Source organism: Hyperoodon ampullatus (genome assembly GCF_949752795.1).
Source record: "Hyperoodon ampullatus genome assembly, chromosome: 14".
Classification (NCBI taxonomy): domain Eukaryota; kingdom Metazoa; phylum Chordata; class Mammalia; order Artiodactyla; family Ziphiidae; genus Hyperoodon; species Hyperoodon ampullatus.
In genome coordinates, this window is record NC_136927.1 from 18147608 (window position 1) to 18169226 (window position 21619).

The following is a 21619-nucleotide window of genomic DNA, read 5'->3' on the forward strand; positions in this document are numbered from 1 at the left end:
GATAAAAACTCTCAGACCTGGAATAGAGGGGAACTTCCTCAACTTGGTAAAGAACACCTACAAAAAAACCTACAGCTAACATTATGCTTAATGGGGAAGAACAAGATTCCTTCCCTATAAGATCAAGAACAAGGCAAGAATGTCCCTTCTCACCACTACTACTCAACACTGTACTAGAAGTCCTAACTAATACAATAAGACAGAAAAAGGAAATACAAGGCATAGATTAAAAGAGAAATAAAACTGCCTTTAATCAAAGATGACATGCTTGTCTATGTGGAAAATGCCAAAGAATCAAGCAAAAAACTCCAAAACCCTGGAACCAATCAATGATTATAGCAATGTTGCAGGATATAAGGTTAATATACAAAAGTCAATTCCTTTCCTATACAGCAGCAATGAGTAATTGGGATTTAAAATTAAAAACACAATACCATTTACATTAGCACCAAAAAAAGAAGTACTTAAGAATAAGTCTAACAATATATGTACAAGAACTGCAAGAAGCAAACTGCAAAACTGATGAAAGAAATCAACATCTAAATAAATGGAGAGATATTCCAATTTCATGCATAGGAATACTCAGCACTGTTAAGATGTCAGCGCTTCCCAACTTGATCTATGGATTCAATACAATTTCAGTCAAAATTCCAGCAAGTTATTTTTTGGGGGGCGACAGTGACAAATAGATTCTAAAATTTATAGAGAAGGGCAAAAGACTCAGAGCAGCCAATGCAGCACTGAAGAAAAATGAAGTCAGAGACCTGACACTTCACGACTTCAAGATTTACTTATAAAGCAGCCATAATCAAGACAGTATGGTATTGGTGAAAAAACAGACAAATAGATAATGGAACAGAATACAGAGCCCAGAAATAGACCCACACAAATATAGTCAACTGTTCTTTTATGAAGGAGCAAAGACAATTCAATGGAGAAAGGACAGTCTTTTCAACAGATGGTACTGGAACAAATAGATATCCACATATCCACATGAAAAAAAATAAATCTAGACACTGACCTTATTTATATCTTTCATAAAAATTAACTCAAAATGATCACAGATCTAAATGTAAAATGCAAAACTATAATATTTCTAGAAGATAACATAAGAGGAAGTCTAGGTGACCTTGGATTTGGTGATGATTTTTAGATACAATACCAAACACACAATGAAAGGACAAAATTGATAAGCTGGACTTTATTAAAATGAAAAACTTCTGGGGCTCTCAAGGTGGCTGGTTGGTGCCTTGAGTAGCTCATACCAGCAGCAGTGGTGGAACTTGTTGCTGGTGCCAGCCACCCCTAGAGTGGCTTAAAAAAAGAAATAAAAGAAAACAAAAACAAAATCTTCTGTTCTGAAAAAGACACTGTCAAGAAAATGGAAAGACAAGCTGCAGACTGGGAGAAAATATTTGAAAATCACATTATCTCTCTGATAAAGGACCTGTATCTGAAATATACAAAGAGCTCTTAAAACTCAACAATAAGGGCTTCCCTGGTGGCGCAGTGGTTAAGAATCCGCCTGCCAATGCAGGGGACACGGGTTCGAGTCCTGGTCTGGGAAGATCCCACATGCCGCGGAGCAACTAAGTCCGTGTACCACAACTACTGAGCCTGCACTCTACAGCCCGTGAGCCACAACTACTGAAGCCCAAGTGCCTGGAGCCCATGCTCAGCAACAAGGGAAGCCACCCAATGAGAAGTCCGTGCACCGCAACGAAGAGTAGCCCCTGCTCACTGCAACTAGAGAAAAGCCCATGTGCAGCAACAAAGACCCAACACAGCCAAAAATAAAAATAAATAAATTTATTTTAAAAAAACCCCTCAACAATAAAAAAATGAACAACCCAATTAAAAAATAGGCAAAAGATCTGAACAGACATCTCACCAAAGAAGATATATAAATGGTAAATAAGTACATGAAAAGGTGCTCAACATCCTATGTCATCAGGGAATTGCAAATGAAAACAACAAGATATCATAACATACCTATTAGGATGGCTAAAATCGAGAAAACCGACAACACCAAATGCTGACAAGGATGTACAGCAACAAGAACTCTCATTCATTGTTCGTGAGAATAAAAATGGTACAGCCTCGGGCTTCCCTGGTGGCGCAGTGGTTGAGAGTCTGCCTGCCGATGCAGGGGAGACGGGTTCGTGCCCCGGTCTGGGAGGATCCCACATGCCGCGGAGCGGCTGGGCCCATGAGCCATGGCCGCTGAGCCTGCGCGTCCGGAGCCTATGTTCCGCAACGGGAGAGGCCACAACAGTGAGAGGCCCGCGTACCACAAAAAAAAAAAAAAAAAAAAAAAAAAAAAAAAAAAAAAAAGGTACAGCCTCTGTGGAAGACAATTTGGGGGTTTCTTACAAAGCTAAACATAGTCTAACCATACACTCCAGAATTGTGCTCCTCGGTATATTTACCCAAATGAGTTGAAACCCTATGTCTACACAAAAACCTCCACACGGATGTCTACAGCAGCTTTATTCATAATTGCCAAAACGTGGCAGCCACAGAGATGCTCTTCAGTAGATGAATGGATAAACTGTGGTATATCCAGATAATGGAATATTATTCAGCACTGAAAAGAAATGAGCTATCAGGCCATGAAAAGACAGGACGAAATCTAAAATGCATACTGCTTAGTGAAAGAAGTCGATCTGAAAAGGCCACATACTGTCTAACTCCAAGTACATGACATTTGGAAAAGGTAAAACTACAGAGACAATAAAAAAAATCAGTGGTTACCAGAGGTTTGGGTGATGGGGAGGAAAGAGAGAGGAGTAGATGGAGCAAAGGGAATTTTTAGACAGTAAAACTACTTTGGATGACATTATGCATTTGTAAACAAACAGAGCAAAACAAAAAACTCTCAATACATTGCTTCATTCACTAGAGAAAGAACCAGAGAAATAACGTTTGCATGAGAAACAGCTTGTTGGTTAATACAGATGTGCACACCCACTTTTCTAGGTCCCTACCGGTCTACCCCCTTGCATCCCTGCTCACCTGCATGTGGCCCTGTGTGAAAAGGCACTTGCTCAGATGGTGAGGGTACAGGGAACAGAAAGCACAGGTTATTCTGGCTGCTAGGCTGCTCACTCCGACCCCCTGTCATCCTGTGCTCCCACACTGGACCCTGAACACATCTGATTCAGCCTGTTATGTGTAGCGACTTCTACCCATACAATCCTTGCAAAGTTATAATCCTTGATTCCAGTTCTTCAATTGTATTAATTTCCTATTGCTACATAACAAATTACCACAAATTTAGCATGTAACACAAATTTATCTCACAGTTCCCAGGGGTCTGGGGTCTGGGTATGGGTTAGTGGGGTCTCCACTCAGTGTCACGAGGCTGAAATCAAGGTGTCGGCTGGGATGCAATCTCATCTAAGACTCAGGGTCCTCTTCCGGGTTCACTGGTATCTGGCAGAGTTCAGTTCCTTATGACGGAAGGACTGAGGCCCTCAGCTCCTAGATGCTGCACACCACTTCTTGCCACGTGGCCTCCACAAGATGGCAGGTAAACAGGAGAATATCTCAGCTGCTTTGAATCTCTGAGCCCAGTCCTTTTTAAAGCCTGATCTACTTACATCAGGTCCAATCTGGATAAGTCCTTTTATTATCTGCAAAATTCTTCATCTCTGTCATATGACACCCTAATCACGGCAGGCAGCTCCATCCCCCTCACTGTCCTGCCCACGCTCAAGGCGAGCGGATCATACAGGTGTACACCAGAGGCAGGAATCTCGGGGGCCATCTCAGAATTCTGGCTACCTCATGGGTAAGTCATCCTGAGGAAACTAACATCAGATTAATTCTCCTAGATCAAGTGATTCACCATACTACCCTTCTCTCAAAATAGCCTTCAACAGTTCTGCAAAACATAGAGATAACTCTAAATACGTTAACTGGATACTCAAGGCCTTTCTCAACCATGTCCCAGGAGACAATTCAAACCTCCACTCTGACAACCCCTCACGGATAAGCCTTCAGCCACAGCCTCTGCCTGCCCCCTTCCTCCTTGCGTTCTCTGTACCTGCGTTCCTAGTTGCACTCTTCCTTCAGACCTAATCCACCCCTCCCCTCCTCCTCCTTATTCAAACCTGTACATCCTTTAACATGCTGCACCAACACCTGTATAAAACCTTTCCTGACCCTTTGGATTCACATCAAGCTTATCTTTATTTGAATTTGTCCTAAAGTACAGTGGTGGGTTACAAAAAATGACGATAAACTTCTTGTCCCTGGATACACACCCTTTGCAACGCAACTCTGCCACTCACCTCATCAAGAGATGGGCTGTCTTTATCTACCTTCTGACACTGTGCTGGGCCCTGTGAATGTTTTTAGCCAATGGGACATTAGCAAACATGATGCAAGCAGACACTTAAGAAGCATCTGTGCACTGGCCTTGCCCTCTTGCTGTCTTGGGAACTCTGCTACCTCCACCAGGTGACTGAGGTTGGACTAATCTCCCAGATGAGGGACAAGTGGCCAAGTTATCCCTGTGGCCCCAACTGACACTGGGCCAACCACCTGTCGCATGACAAATAATAAATGTCTGGTGTTTTAAGTCATGGGGCTTTGTACCGACATTTGTAGCAAACTACTCACTCCTTAAGAAAATAAAAGATTCAAGGGCCTCCTTTTCAATATTTATTTTGTGCAGCTTCATTGTAGTAAGCGTTCTTCTGAGAAGAGTTAATTGCAGCTTGCAATGGAGGGTCAGCTCATGTGCATGAATCACATGCTCAATATCTGGAGGTAGCCATGGGAGCAGGCCATGAAGCTTCTCAAAGTCACTTGGCTTTTAAAGGTGGAAGCAACCCCAGTGTCCATCAACAGATGAGTGGATAAACAAAATGTGGTTTATCCATACATTGGACTATGATTCAGCCATAAAAATAAATGAAGTTCTGAAACATGCCACAACACGGATGCACTAGGGAACCAAAATATTCGTGTGAGTCGCCTTCTCAAGAGACTCGTTTTATTGTGTCCTGGAACCAGAGTGCAGTATCTCCCAGGTGTGTCTGAAGTCATCATCATTACTCTCATCAAATCAGAGGTTCCAGTTTCCTGTTCAAATCCTTCTGTGTGTCTTCCTTTGTCCCACCTCTTCACCTTTGTTAACTAAAATCCCTTCTAGTAATTTCTCTTCAGGCCCTCAACAGATCCTAAAGTAAACTGAGAACCTCTGAGGTCAGAGCGGTACTCTGTAAGTATGAAGTCACAGGCTCAGGTTAATAATCAACCCTCTGAGCAAAGAAGAAGAGCAAATGCTAGAGAGGAAAGAAGAGAATGCAGGCCCCTCAAGAGCAGTGGGGAGTCGGCAAGTTAGCCAGCACCATTTAAAACCAGCATCAACCTATGCCTGGGGAGGACTTTCACCACAGAAAATCAACAGACTCAAATTTGGTAACACGGACACAGAAAACCACCACTGCTGACTGACCTTTCATTCTGGGGGCATTCTATTAAAACAGACTTTCAAAAATTCCCCAAATGCCCCTATTTTCCAACAACTTTTGGAAAACTATATCCCAACATTTCAAGGAGCTTGGTTTTAGGGTCACAGGAAACAGTCATTCACATAGGAGAATAGGAGATAGAAGGTTCTTAATTCTATACACACTCAACTTTTTTCATCTCAGAAAAGGACTGAGTCCTGGGTAAGTACACTAGTCCTCCAGTTAGCCTACCAAAATACTAACTTGTCCAATGAACTATAAAAAGAAGCCTGCAAATACAAACCTAAAATAGAAACATTCTCTTTTTAGTAATAAAGTTTCTAATGATGTATTAATGGTATGTAATACCCGTACTTCCTTGATGAGAGAGAAGTATTATTACTAGAAAAACCCATCTGGCTTGCCTCTGCAATAAAGCCAGCCTCCCAAGGACAAGAACCACGTTGGTTCTTCCATCCACGGCGCAAATACTTTGTACTTGGATGCTCTTAATAAGTATGCCTTGAACATCAGTTTGGAGGCAATCAGACTATAAATTAAACTTTTCACCATAAGTAGGTAATGAGTGGTAAGAGGCAATATATTAAAAGGTTCAATGGTGCTTTAAAAAGAACATGCACCCATGCATACAAGAACACCCGCCTGGCTTTCCACTGTTGCTGGGACTGCTGGAAAGACACAGACAGATGGTATCATAGTGTAACAACATTCTGGGGGTGGGGTGGGGTGGGGTCGGCGAGGCTGGGTGGAGGGTCAGCCCCCATGGCCTATGTGCCACTCCTATGCCCCTGGCCTTGGTATCCTCATTTTAAAAGGCGAGCTCTACCTCGGGTTGTGTACTTAAGTTCCTTGTATCCCTAAGAGATTTGATGCTATTTGTGCTACTTTTATTGCAGAATTGGTTCTCAACAGTTTCCATGTTTTCTACAATTCCACGATCTCTGATTAACAGTAAAAAACCACATATGAGCTTTTATGACTTGGATATTATAAGTGTTCAAAATATATAGCACCGATGTTCCTATTTACCCTTAAAGACTCCAATGTCCTCACTTTTACCTTCAGAAAATGAAAGCTGCCTTAGATATAAAATTACAAAAACTTATTAATGCATATTTAATTGTATGATGAAAATGACACTCTGGCAAGGGATAGAAGGATTAAGCAAATTAATTAGATACAAAGTTCTTAGTCTCAAAAGCTGAATTCCTAGGAAGTTTAAGTGTTTGTCACCTGTGTTACTACAACTCCAAAATGACTGATTTTCCAAAAGGATGGCAGGTAGGGGGTGGGGGGAATGACTTATGAATTAACCAGGGATTCTTTAGATATAATTATAAACTGCCAATCACCATGATTTCAATGATATTCAGGCTTTTAAAGCTATTTCATAAAAAAAAAAAGAAAAGAAGAAAAGAAATGAGTCCTTATCTAAAAGACTATTTATGAGACTTAAGGAACTTATATACATTCATGGCTGAGTGTTCAATAATATACTCCCAGTGGAATGGTCTCTAAAAATGTCTATAACTAAAAACAGAACAGTGAAAAAAATTGAATGGCTTACTCTCTTGTTGGCGAGTTAGTGGAGGATTCCTTTTTTGAATCTGGAGAACTTAGGGTTTGCAAAATGCAATTATGTTTTTCAGTGGATGGGGCGTCTCTTTCTTGCTTGGAGCGAATTAAATTTAAGGCCTCTATTCCATCGTCTTCCTCCACCGTGTCACCTGGATTTGGCTGTGGTTCTGGACTCCTTAAAATCAGATCCTCTTCACTTACAGAAACTGTGAGGTCACTGCTGCTGCTCTCACTCTCCTCCTCCTGCTCTTCCCACATTTTTCTGCAGGGCTCCTGTGCCTCTGGGTCCCAGTGAGGAGGATGATCTGTAACGGGGATATGAACAGATTACTGATCACTGACTTCAGGCGGCAGCAAGGGGTGAGACGTCCTACCTCCCAGAGCAGAGCTGCTCATCTGTTTGAGACGTGTATAAACAATCCACAGCGAACTACAGTATTTTAAGACCCATGAAAAATATTTAAAAAATATCACAGTGGGTTTAAAAATCAGAGAATTTGCTTGCAAAAATATTTCCATGTACATAGTTAAGAACTCATTAGAATGGAATTTGTTGGCAAAGTCACTACTTTGTTTTTTGACAGATACAATTAGACAGTATTTTGTATTCTTACATAAGACCATCACCACCCAAAAAACTAAATACCAACAAAAATCAGCAAACCATTTCAGCCTCTCACCCCACCTGAGGAAGCTTCCCAGGCAGGATGCTTCTCTTGAGAACACTCGTTTTCAGATGCACTGTATTCTGAGCCTGACGGCAGAGAGACTGGCGGTCTGGCTCTTTCTTCCTCGACTTCAATATGCTCCCGTGTCAGTATTTCTCCCTCTGATCCCTCTGATCTGCTGGAACTGTCACACTTTAAATCAGTGGTTCTGTTCTCTGGACTTAATCTCTCCTGTAACGGGGAATGGAGTTCGGCAGACTTTCTGCCTTCAGATAAATTACTCTTGCCCTGACGTGCGTTGCTTCCTATCTCCGAGCAATGAGTTTGTTCCTCCTCAGACAACGCACTGGCTGTGACTGGCGTTTTCTCACCCATCTGAAGAGATGTCTTTCCATCTATTCTGTCAGACTTATTTAAGCACTGTGTGTCACTATGAATTTGTACTACATAGCTGTCTGTCACATTACTGCTCCGGGCTGTCTGCTGGTGTGAATGTGGGTCAGGAATTGAAAAGTTCTTTGTGGGTTGGGGAGATTTCTGCTCTGTACTGAAATCTCCAACGCCTGAGACGGCTGACATTTGGCGGCCCATAAAGATTGTTGCTGGTTGATACAATCCTCTTGACGCGGCGGTCCCTGAGTTAATTTCTGCCGGCATTACAACCTGTACCACCAAAAGACATGAAAGTTAAACAGGTTGTGTATGAACAATGAGGTTATTTAGGTTGTTTTCAGAAATGAAATTAGGTCAGGAAGCAGGACCAATGAAAGCAACACCTACCATGTTCTATAAACCTCATGGCTTCCTACAAAATGAATGACCAAAAAACAGTACAGTCCACACTATTTAATTGTAATAACAATATTGGTTCACAAAGCAAATATGGTCAGGGAACTATGGAATCTGTATTTTTCAAAAAGAGATACATACATTGCATTGTACAGCTGTGTGAATGTATTTAATGCCACTGAACTGTACACTCAAACATGGTTAAAATGGTAAATTTTCTGTTATGTATATTTTACCACAATTAAAAAAATAAACTTTGAGTTCTAACCACTTTCCACAGAGAAGTGGATTTGATGAAGCTAGAGAGGTACTTGAACAAAAAAAAGTGGATATATAAAGGACTATTGGGGGTTTCAAAACTCTATTTCTAGTAGTGTGTGTAATATTAAAACACTTCCAATAATCAGATATTCAAGATTGCATTAAGATATAATGCATATGTGCAAACTCATCTAATTTCCTGTCAAACTGAAAATAACAGCAGTTTTTTCCTGAACAACTTCAAGTAATTTTAAAGACACTTAAAGCAATTTAAATTCACTGGCATGTCTATGGGGAGTATGAGCATTGTCTCTTCCTTAAACAGAGAGAGAGGAGGGGACAAGGGTGGGATGGGAAAGAGGAACCGAAGCAACTGGTTCAGCGGCTTGATCAAGGACACACAATGGGAAGCAGAACTGGAAGTAACAACCATAAAGCCTTGAAGAAGTTAAGTGTTTGTCTTCCAAAGGGGCCAAAGCATCTCCACGTACGTAACAGCATTTAGTCCACAGAGCACTATAGGTTGATGGGGAGATGCATCTGCACCCCTCCTCTGCAGATGGAAAAACTGAGGCCAAAATTTTCAGAGAAAATGTCATTCACATAGCTGGAACAGAATCTAGGTCTTACTTCTCTTCAAACATACTGTCTCTTCTATTTCTAAAGATAAAACAAACAACTTTGAAGCAAAAACAAATGAAAAGGGAGGTCAGAGAAATGGCGGAATAAGGACCTCTCAAAATTCTCTGCTCTGTAAAAGAAACAATGACAGTGGAAAACATCTTCAGAATAACTTTTCAGAACTCTGGAAATTAACCAAAGGCTTGCAGCAATCTGAGAAACATTTATTCAAGAAAAGTAACTGAATCTTGGTAAGAACAGCAGTATTTCACGGTGTTTTAACTTGCCCTACTCGCATTTCCCCTCCTCCAGTCTGCAGTAACCTTGAACATCAGCAGCCTGTAATCACAGCCTGTAAACCCGCACCCTTATAGACACTGAAAGGAGTAGAAAAGGACTGGAACTCTTTCAAAGCCCCATTCTCAGAGAACTGCCATTATTTGACCTGTCTAGTAGCTCCCTGGAAGACCACCCTCACAAGACTGTCTTTATTTGACCTGACTTGGAGCTGACACAGCACGAACAGCCTTTCCCTGGGGATTATCTGTCAAAAATAAGCAGAGGCAAATGTTTAACATCAAGGCTGCCTAAGGCAGTGGATAACAGTTGGGCAAACAATAGGCTAACTAAAATAACTTAAAAGGAAAAGCTGGTGAATGAACTGTCCACAGGGGGCTTTGAAAAGCTCCAGCATATTCCTGGAAACCTAGACTGTGGGCATGCTCAATAAAAGTCCTGAGGGGGCGTTGGTTCTGGAAGGAGAGAGATTTGCGGCCTGTGCATGCGCAGTTTGCTGCCCGGGCTGTCCGGCTCCGGCCGTGGCGGTTCGGCACCAGCACGACTTCAGTACCAGACCCAGTTTCCCGCCACCTGACCATGCTCCTGGGAGACGCCCCACCTCACTGTCACTCGGAGTTTTGTGGGGGTCAGGCGTCCAAGAGGATTGAGATTTGCTTGATATGTGGCGTGTGCGAGACTCCTGAGGACGACTCCAGAACCATGGGCCTCCGGCATCCAGGTCATTGAGATTCCACATATAAGTGACACCATATGATATTTGTCTTTGTCTGACTTACTTAATGAACTTTTAATGAATAGCATCCATGTGGCTGACAGGGTCTCGGTGCTCTGGCCGGGGGTCAGGCCTGAGCCTCTGAGGTGGGAGAGCCAAGTTTAGGACACTGGACCACCAGAGACCTCCCAGCCCCACGTAAAATCAATCGGTGAGAGCTCTCCCAGAGATCTCTGTCTCAACGCTAAGACCCAGCTCCACTTAACTACCAGCAAGCTCCAGTGCTGGACACCCCATGCCAAACAACTAGCAAGACAGGAACACAACCCCACCCATTAGCAGAGAGGCTGCCTAAAATCATAAGTTCACCCCAAAACACACCATCGGATGAGGTCCTGCCCACCAGAACGATAAGAATCAGCCTCATCCACCAGAACACAAGCACAAGTCTCCTCCACCAGGAAGCCTACACAACCTACTGAACCAACCTTAGCCACTGGGGGCAGACACCAAAAACAACAGGAACTATGAACCTGCAGCCTGAGAAAAGGAGACCCCAAACACAGTAAGTTAAGCAAAATAAGAAGACAGAGAAGTGTACAGCAGATGAAGGAGCAAGGTAAAAACCCCACCAGACCAAACAAATGAAGAGGAAACAGGCAGTCTACCTGAAAAACGATTCAGAGTAATGATAGTAAAGATGATCTAAACTCTTGGAAATACAATGGAGAAAATACAAGAAACATTTAACAAGGACACAGAAGAACGAAAGAGCAAACAGTGATGAACAACACAAGAAATGAAACTAAAAATTCTCTATAAGGAATCAACAACAGAATAACTGAGGCAGAAGAACGGATAAGTGACCTGGAAGATAAAATAGTGGAAATAACTACTGTAGAGCAGAATAAAGAAAAAAGAATGAAAAGGATTGAGGACAGTCTCAGAGACATCTGGGACAACACTACATGCACCAACATTCAAATTATAGGGGTCCCAGAAGAAGAAGAAAAAAAGAAAGGGAATGAGAAAATATTTGAAGAGATTATGGTTGAAAACTTCCCTAATATGGGAAAGGAAATAGTCAGTCGAGTACAGGAAGCACAGAGAGTCCCATACAGGATAAATCCAAGGAGAAACATGCCAAGCCACATATTAATCAAACTATCAAAAATTAAATACAAAGAAAAAATATTAAAAGCAGCAAGGGAAAAGCAACAAATAACATATAAGGGAATCCCCATACGGTTAACAGCTGATCTTTCAACAGATACTCTGCAAGCCAGAAGGGAGTGGCAGGACATATTTAAAGTGATGAATGGGAAAAACCTACAACCAAGATTACTCTACACAGCAAGGATCTGATTCAGATTTGATGGAGAAATTAAAAGCGTTACAGACAAGCAAATGTTAAGAGAATTCAGCACCACCAAACCAGCTTTACAACAAATGCTAAAGGAACTTCTCTAGGCAGGAAACACAAGAGAAGGAAAAGACCTAAAATAACAAACCCCAAACAATTAAGAAAATGGTAATAGGAACATACATATCAATAGTTACCTTAAGTGTAAATGGATTAAATGCTTCAACCAAAAGACACAGACTGGCTGAATGGATACAGAAACAAGACCCATATATATGCTGTCTACAAGAGACCCACTTCAGACCTAGGGCACATACAGACTGAAAGTGAGGGGATGGAAAAGATATTCCATACAAATGGAAATCAAAAGAAGGCTGCAGTAGCAATACTCATATCAGACAAAATAGACTTTAAAACAAAGACTATTACAAGAGACAAAGAAGGACACTACATAATGATCAAGGGATCAATCCAAGAAGAAGATATAACATTTGTAAATATTTATGCACCCAACACAGGAGCACCTCAATACATAAGGTAAATGCTAACAGGCATAAAAGGGGAAATCGACAGTAACACAATAATAGTAGGGGACTTTAACACCCCACTTTCACCAATGGACAGATCATCCAAAATGAAAATAAATAAGGAAACACAAGCTTTAAATGACACATTAAACAAGATGGACTTAACCGATAGTTATAGAACATTCCATCCAAAAACAACAGAATACACTTTGTTTTCAAGTGCTCATAGAACATTATCCAGGATAGATCATATCTTGGGTCACAAATCAAGCCTTGGTAAATTTAAGAAAATTGAAATTGTATCAAGTATCTTTTCCGACCACAATGCTATGACCAGATATCAGTTACAGGAAAAAAACTGTGAAAAAAACCCAAACACATGGAGGCTAAACAATACACTACTAAATAACCAAGAGATCACTGAAGAAATCAAAGAGGAAATCAAAAAATACCTAGAAACAAATGACAATGAAAACACGACGACCCAAAACCTATGGGATGCAGCAAAAGCAGTTCTAATAGGGAAGTTTATAGCAATACAATCCTACCTCAAGAAACAAAAAACATCTCAAATAAATAACCTAACCTTACACCTAAAGCAGTTAGGGATAGAACAAAAAACACCCCAAAGTTAGCAGAAGGAAAGAAACCAGAAAGATCAGATGAGAAATAAATGAAAAGGAAGTGAAGGAAACAAGAGCAAAGATCAACAAAGCTAAAAGCTGGTTCTCTGAGAAGATAAACAAAATTGATAAACCATTAGCCAGATTCATCAAGAAAAAAAGGGAGAAGACTCAAATCAACAGTTAGAAATGAAAAAGGAGAAGTAAGAACTGACACTGCAGGAATACAAAGGATCATGAGAGATTACTACAAGCAACTCTATGCCAATAAAATGGACAACCTGGAAGAAATGGACAAATTCTTAGAAATGCACAACCTTCTGAGACTGAACCAGGAAGAAATAGAAAATATAAACAGATCAATCACAAGCACTGAAATTGAAACTGGGATTAAAAATCTTCCAACAAACAGAAGCCCAGGACCAGATGGCTTCACAGGCGAATTCTATCAAACATTTAGGAAGAGCTAACACCTATCCTTCTCAAACTCTTCCAAAATATAGAAGAGGGAGGAACACTCCCAAACTCATTCTATGAGGCCACCAAAACCTGATACCAAAACCAGACGAATATGTCACAAAAAAAGAAAACTACAGGCCAATATCACTGATGAACATAGATGCAAAAATCCTCAACAAAACACTAGCAAACAGAATCCAACAGCACATTAAAAAGACCATACACCATGATCAAGTGGGGTTTATCCCAGGAACGCAAGGATTCTTCAATATATGCAAATCAATCAATGTATATACACCATATTAACAAACTGAAGGATAAAAACCATATGATAATCTCAATAGATGCACAAAAAGCTTTCAACAAAATTCAACACCCAGGGGCTTCCCTGGTGGCACAGTGGTTAAGAATCCACCTGCCAATGCAGAGGACACGGGTTCAAGCCCTGGTCCAGGAAGATTCCACATGCTGCGGAGCACCTAAGCCCGTGCGCCACAACTACTGAGCCTGCGCTCTAGAGCCCTCGAGCCACAACTACTGAGCCCACGTGCCACAACTACTGAAGCCCGTGTGCCTAGAGCCCGTGCTCCACAACAACAGAAGCCACTGCGATGAGAAGCCTGTGCACCACAACGAAGAGTAGCCCCCGCTCGCCACAACTAGAGAAAACCCACGCGCAGCAACGAAGACCCAATGCAGCCAAAAATAAATAAATAAATAAACAGAAATTTATTTTAAAAAAATCCAACGCCCATTTATGATAAAAGCTCTCCAGAAAGCAGGCATAGAGGGAACGTACCTCAACATAATAAAGGCCATATATGACAAACCCACAGCCAACATCGTTCTCAATGGTGAAAAACTGAAACCATTTTCACTAAAATCAGAAACTAGACAAGGTTGCCCACATTCACCACTATTATTCAACATAATTTTGGAAGTTTTAGCCATGGCAATCAGAGAAGAAAAAGAAATAAAAGGAATCCAAATTGGAAAAGAAAAAGTAAAACTGTCACTCTTTGCAGGTGACATGATACTGTACATAGAGAATCCTAAAGATGCTAAGATGCTACCAGAAAACTACTAGAGCTAATCAATGAATTTGGTAAAGTAGCAGGATACAAAATTAATGCACAGAAATCTCTTGCATTCCTATACACTAATGATATCTGAAAGAAATGATATCTGAAATATCTGAAAGAGAAATTAAGGAAACACTCCCATTTACCACTGCAACAAAAAGAATAAATACCTAGGAATAAACCTACCTAAGGAGACAAAAGACCGGTATGCACAAAACTATAAGACAGTGATAAAAGAAATTAAAGATGATATAAACAGAGAGATATACTATGTTCTTGGATTGGAAGAATCAACATTGTGAAAATGACCATACTACACAAAGCAATCTACAGATTCAAGGCAATCCCTATCAAACTACCATTTTTCACAGAAGTAGAACAAAAAATTTCACAATTTGTATGGAAACACAAAAGACCACAAATAGCCAAAGCGATCCTGAGGAAGAAAAATGGAGCAGGAGCACTCAGGTTCCCTGACTTCAGACTATACTACAAAACTACAGTAATCAAGACAGTATGGTACTGGCACAAAAACAGAAATATAGATCAATGGAACAGGATAGAAAGCCCAGACATAAACCCACGCACATATGGTCACCTTATCTTTGATAAAGGAGGCAAGAATATACAATGGAGAAAAGACAGCCTCTTCAATAAGTGGTGCTGGGAAAACTGGACAGCTACATGTAAACGAATGAAATTACAACATTCCCTAATACCATACACAAAAATAAACTCAAAATGGATTAAAGCCCTAAGTGCAAGGCCAGAACTATAAAACTCTTAGAGCAAAACATAGGCAGAACACTCTATGACATAAATCACAGCAAGATCCTTTCTGACCCACCTCCTAGAGAAATGGAAATAAAAACAAAAATAAACAAATGGGACCTAATGAAACTTAAAAGCTTTTGCACAGCAAAGGAAACCATAAACAAGATGAAAAGACAACCCTCAGAATGGGAGAAAATATTTGCAAACGAAGCAACGTACAAAGGATTAGTCTCCAAAATATATAAAGAGTTCATGCAGCTCAATATAAAAAAAACAAACAACCCAATCCAAAAATGGGCAGAAGACCTAAATAGACATTTCTCCAAAGAAGACATACAGATTGCCAACAAACACATGAAAGGATGCTCAACATCACTAATCATTAGAGAAATGCAAATCAAAACTACACTATCACCTCACACTGGTCAGAATGGCCATCATCAAAAAATCTACAAACAATAAATGTTGGAGAGGATGTGGAGAAAAGGGAACCCTCTTGCAGTGTTGGTGGGAATGTAAATTGATGCAGCCACTATGGAGAACAATATGGAGGTTCCTTAAGAAACTATAAAGAGAACTACCATATGACACAGAAATCCCACTACTGGGCATATACCCTGAGAAAACCATAATTCAAGAAGAGTCATGTACCACAATGTTCATTGCAGCACTATTTACAATAGCCAGGACATGGAAGCAACCTAAATGTCCATCGACAGATGAATGGATAAAGAGGATGTGGCACATGTATACAATGGAATATTACTCAGCCATAAAAAGAAACAAAATTGAGTTATTTGTAGTGAGGTGGATGGACCTAGAGTCTGTCATAAAGAGTGAAGTAAGTCAGAAAGAGAAAAACAAATACCATATGCTAACACATATATATGGAATCTAAAAAAAAAAAAAAAAAAAAAGGTTCTCATGAACCTAGGGGCAGGAGAGGAATAAAGACGCAGATGTAGAGAATGGACCTGAGGACATGGGGAGGGGGAAGGGTAAGCTGGGACGAAGTGAGAGAGTGGCATGGACATATATACACTACCCAATGTAAAATAGATAGCTAGTGGGAAGCAGCTGCATAGCACAGGGAGATTAGCTCGGTGCTTTGTGACCACCCAGAGGGGTGGGATAGGGAGGTTGGGAGGGAGACACAAGAGGGAGGGGATATGGGGATATATGTGTACGTATAGCTGATTCACTTTGTTATACAGTAGAAACTAACACAACATTGTAAAGCAATTATACTCCAATAAAGATGTTAAAAAAAAAAAAGTCCTGAGAAGGGCCTAAGCTGTCACCTCAGGCTTACCTTTCAAGGTAAGCTCTAGGCAAGCACTGACGTGAAGGCTAAGGTAGAGCTGTAAACTGCCTGGATGAATGCCAAAGCCCCTTGGCAAAGACTGAGAATTACAGGTTTCAGACATTTGAAGAAAGCTCTGTCTAATCATTAGCTGGTTACTAAGCTAACTGAACCGAAACTTCAGTGACCACACATGACGAAGAATACAGACTTTACACAATTCAGAAAATCACTAAGCAAGCAAACAAAACAATAAACTCTAGGAAGGGGTGAATCTGACATTCATTTTATTATTTAAAATGTCCAAAAGTTAACAAAAAATTATGAGATGTTAAGAGAAACAAGAAGGTATGATCCATACACAGGAGGAAAAAAAAGCAGTCAATAGAAACTATCCCTGAAATCCTGAAGAAAAAGAACAAAGCAGGAGACATAACCCTCCCAGACTTCAGACAATGCTACAAAGCTATGGTAATCAAAATGGCCTGATATTGGCAGAAAAACAGACACATGGATCAATCTAACAGAACAGAGAGCCTAGAAATAAACCCACACACTTACAGTCAATTAATCTTCATCACAGGAGGCAAGAATATATAATGGGAAAAAGCAAGTGGTGTTGGAAAAGTTGGACAGCTGCATGTAAATCAATGAAGTTAGAACACACTCTCACACCATACACATAAATAAACTCAAAACGGCTTAAAGACTTAAACATAAGACATGACACCATAAAACTCCTAGAAGAGAACACAGGCAAAACCTTCTCTGACATAAATCCTACCAATGTTTTCTTAGGTCACTCTCCCCAGGCAACAGAAATAAAAACAAAAATAAACAAATGGGACCTAATCAAACTAACAAGCTTTTGCACAGCCATAAGGAAACCATAAACAAAATGAAAAGACAACCTATGGAATGGGAGAAAATATTTGCAAATGATGCGACTGACAAGGACTTAATTTCCAAAATATACAAACAGCTCATACAACTTAACAACAAAAAAACCAAACAACCCAATCCAAAAATGGGCAGAAGACCTAAACAGACTTTTTTCCAAAGAAGAAATACCGACGGCCTATAGGCATATGAAAAGATGCTCAATATCGTTAATTATTAGAGAAATGCAAATCAAAACTATAATGAGGTACCACCTCATACCAGTCAGAATGGCCATCATTAAAAAGTCTACAAATAACAAATGCTGGAGAGGGTGTGGAGAAAAGGGAACCCTCCTACACTGTTGGTGGGAAGGTAAGTTGGTGTAGCCACTATGGAAAACAGTATGGAGGTTCCTCAGAAAATTAAAAAATAGAATTACCATATGATCCAGCAATCCCACTCCTGGGCATATATCTAGATAAAACTATAATTCAAAATGACACATGCACCCCTATGTTCATAGCAGCACTGTTCACAATAGCCAAGACATGGAAACCATCTAAATGTCCACTGACAGATTAATGGGTAAAGAATATGTGGTACATATATACAGTGGAATACTACTCAGCCGTAAAAAACAACAAAATAATGCCATTTGCAGCAGCATGGATGAACCTAGAAATTATCGTACTAAGTGAAGTAAATCAGACAAAGACAAATATCACAAAGTCTCACTTATATATGAAATCTAAAATATGACACAAATGAAACTACCTATGAAACAGGAACAGACTCACAGATATAGAGAATAGACTTGTGGTTGCAAAGGCGGAGGGAAGGTGGGGGAGGGATGGAGTGGGAGTTTGGGATTAGCAGATGCAAACTAGTATATACAGAATGGTTAAACAACAAGGACCTACTTATAGCACAGGGAACTATATTCAATATCCTGTGATAAACCATAGTGGAAAAGAATATAAAAAAGAATGTATATATGTATAAGTGAATCACTTTGCTGTACAGCAGAAATCACAATATTGTAAATCAACTATATTTCAATTCTAAAAAAATTTTTTTAAATAAAAATTAAAGAAATTATCCCCGAGGAAGCCCAAATGTTGGACTTACTAGACAAAGGCTTTAAATTAGCTATTTAAAACATGTTCAAAGAACTAAAGGAAATCATGTCTAAAAGAACTAAGGGAAAGTATGGGAAAAATGTCCAAATAGAGATGATTAATAAAGAGATAGAAATTATTTAAAAGACAGAACCAAATAGAAATTCTGCAGTTGAAAAGTACAGTCACCAGAATGAAAAATTCACTAGAGGGGCTCAGCAGCAGATATGAACAGGCAGAAGAAAGAATCAACATACTTAAATACAGGTCAATTATGATTATCTAGATTGAGGAAAAGAAAGAAAAAATAATGAAGAGCAATGAACAGAACCTCAGAGACCTATGGGATACCACTAAGCATACCAACATATGCATAATGAAAGTCTCAGAAGGAGAAGAAAAAGAAAGACTCTATAATTTTGATGAAATAATAGTGAACTCTCCCCAAATATAATGAAAAACATTAATTTACACATCCAAGAAGCTCAACAAAGTCCAAGTGTAATAAATTCAAAGAGATCCTCACCTAGACATATCATAATCAAACTACTGAAAGCCAAAAAAAGAGAGAATCTTGAAAGCAAAAACAGGGAAGTGACTCCTTACATAAAAGCGATCCTCAATAAGAGTAACAGGCGACTTATCATCAGAAACTGTGGAGGCCAGTAGGCAGTAAGATAACACAATCAAAGCACTGAAAGAAAAAGACTATCAGTCAAGAATTCTATAGCCACCAAAATGTTACTTCAAAAATGAACGAGGGGCTTCCCTGGTGGCGCAGTGGTTGAGAGTCCGCCTGCCGATGCAGGGGACACGGGTTCGTGCCCCGGTCTGGAAAGATCCCACATGCCGCAGAGCAGCTAGGCCCGTGAGCCATGGCGGCTGAGCCTGTGCTCCGGAGCCTGTGCTCCGCAATGGGAGAGGCCACAACGGTGAGAGGCCCGCCTACCGCAAAAAAAAAAAAAATGAACGAGAGGAATTCCCCTGGTGGTCCAGTGGTTAAGACTCTGCACTTCCACTGCAGGGGGAACTGGTCGGGGAACTAAGATCCCACATGCAGTGCAGCACTGCCAAAAGAAAAAAAAAAAAAAGGCGAAATTAAGGCGTTCCTCACTAAACAAAAACAGAATTTGTCACAACCATACCTTCCCTATATGGAATACTACAAGGAGTCCTTCAGGCTGAAATGAAAGGACACTACACAGTAAATCAAGTCTGCATTAAGAAATAAATAGCACTAGTTAGGGTAACTACACTGGTAAATATGTATTTAACTATGTTGGTACATATAAAAGCATAAATATATTTTTCATGTAACTCTAGTCTTGTCTTTTAAATCATATAGGAGAAAACAAGAAAACATTTTTAATCTTACAGTTCAGTACCTTGAAAAGTACAGTAGTACAGTACAACAGCTGGCATACAGGGGCTGGCATCGAGTGAACAGGCAAGAAGAGTTACTGACTGGAAGAGGGAGAGGAGGTGGGAGATGGTAGAGCTGAAGGATCACCAGCAATAGGAGACGGAGGGCAAGCTGCAATTTCACTCATGCCTGATGCTGATGGAACACATGTCTGCATCTTTGAAAGTTCAAAACTTGAAGATTCGTATGTAGGGAACTTACAGTATATAGAAAACAAAGAGCAAAATGGCAGATGCAAATCCTACCTTTTTAGTAATTACATTAATTTTAAATGGATTAAATACTATAATTAAAGCCAGAGACTGGCAGAATGAATTTAAAATATGATCCAACTATATGCTGTCTAATGAGACTCATTTTAGATTCAAAGACACAAATAGATTGAAAGCATAGGGAAGGGAAAAGATATATCAAGAGAGCCCCGCAGAAAAAAAATATATACTATGCAAACAGTACCAAAAGAAAGCCGAAGTGGCTATGTTAAAATCAGACACAATAGATTTTAAGACTCAAAACTGTAACTAGACACAGGACATTTTACAATGATAAAAGGGTCAATCTGTGAAAAAGATATAACAATTAGAAACATGTAAGTATATCTAACAACAAAGTCCTATCTGAAGCAAAACCCAACAATAATAGTTGGAGACTTACATACTCTACATTCAATAATGGTTAAAATAACTAAATAGAAGATCAATAAAGAAACAGAGGACTTGAACCAACTATAAACCAACTAGATCTAACAGACATATAAATAAGACTCCACCTACCAACAGCAGAATACACAGAATATATATTCTTCTTAAATGTACATGGAACATTCTGCAAGATAGACCCATGTGTTAGGCCATAAATCAAGTCTCAATAAATTTAAATGGATTAAAATAAAGTTCTCTGATGACAACGGAATGAAATTAGAAATCAAGAAAAGAAGGAAATTTGGCAAATTCACAAATATGTAGAAATTAAAAAAGAAACTCCTAAATAATTAATGGGTCAAAGAAAAAATGACCAGGGAAATTAGAAAACAGTTTGAGATAAATGAAAAGGACAACACAAGATCCTAAAGCCTATGGGAAGAAATATTTAGAAGGAAAAGCTTATTAGAAAGAAGAAAGAACTCAAATCAATAACCTAAACTTCCATGCTAAGAAAGTAGAAAAAGAAGAGCAAATTAAATCCAAAGCAAGCAAAAGGAAGGTAATAATAAAATTAGAGCAGAAATAAATGAATTAGAAAATAGAAAACCTGGAGACAATCGACAAAACCAAATGTTGATTCACTGAAAAGATTCACAGATTTACATACCTTTAGCTAGACTGACCAAGGAAAAAACAAGACAAGTTACTAAAATCAGAAATGAAATTGGTACTTTGTTACCAACCTTACAGATATAAAAAACGTAAGGGAATACTATGAATAATTGTTTGCCAACAAATTAGACAACCTAGACAAATTGGACAAATTCTTAGAAAGACACAACTACCAAAACTCACCCAAGAAGAAACAGAAAATCTGAATAGGCCTAAAACAAGTTAAGCAATTGAATTAGTAATCAAAAAACTTCTCACAAAGAAAGCCCAGGACTAGAAGGCTTCACTGGTGAACTCTATCAGACATTTAAAGTCCTTCAGAATTAATACCAATCCT

The 21619-nt window shown here is 39.7% G+C and overlaps 1 protein-coding gene across 1 annotated transcript in view; it reads right to left on the reverse strand.

The window, feature by feature from the left end:
• KIZ (kizuna centrosomal protein) overlaps positions 1-21619 on the reverse strand; it is a 112896-nt gene that overhangs the window by 63012 nt on the left and 28265 nt on the right. The window contains exons 5-6 of the mRNA XM_079719598.1: positions 7747-8392; positions 7051-7366 (exon numbers count right to left, since the gene is read on the reverse strand). Coding sequence (XP_079575724.1) covers positions 7051-7366; positions 7747-8392 — 962 coding nt within the window. The remainder of the gene's footprint in view (positions 1-7050; positions 7367-7746; positions 8393-21619) is intronic.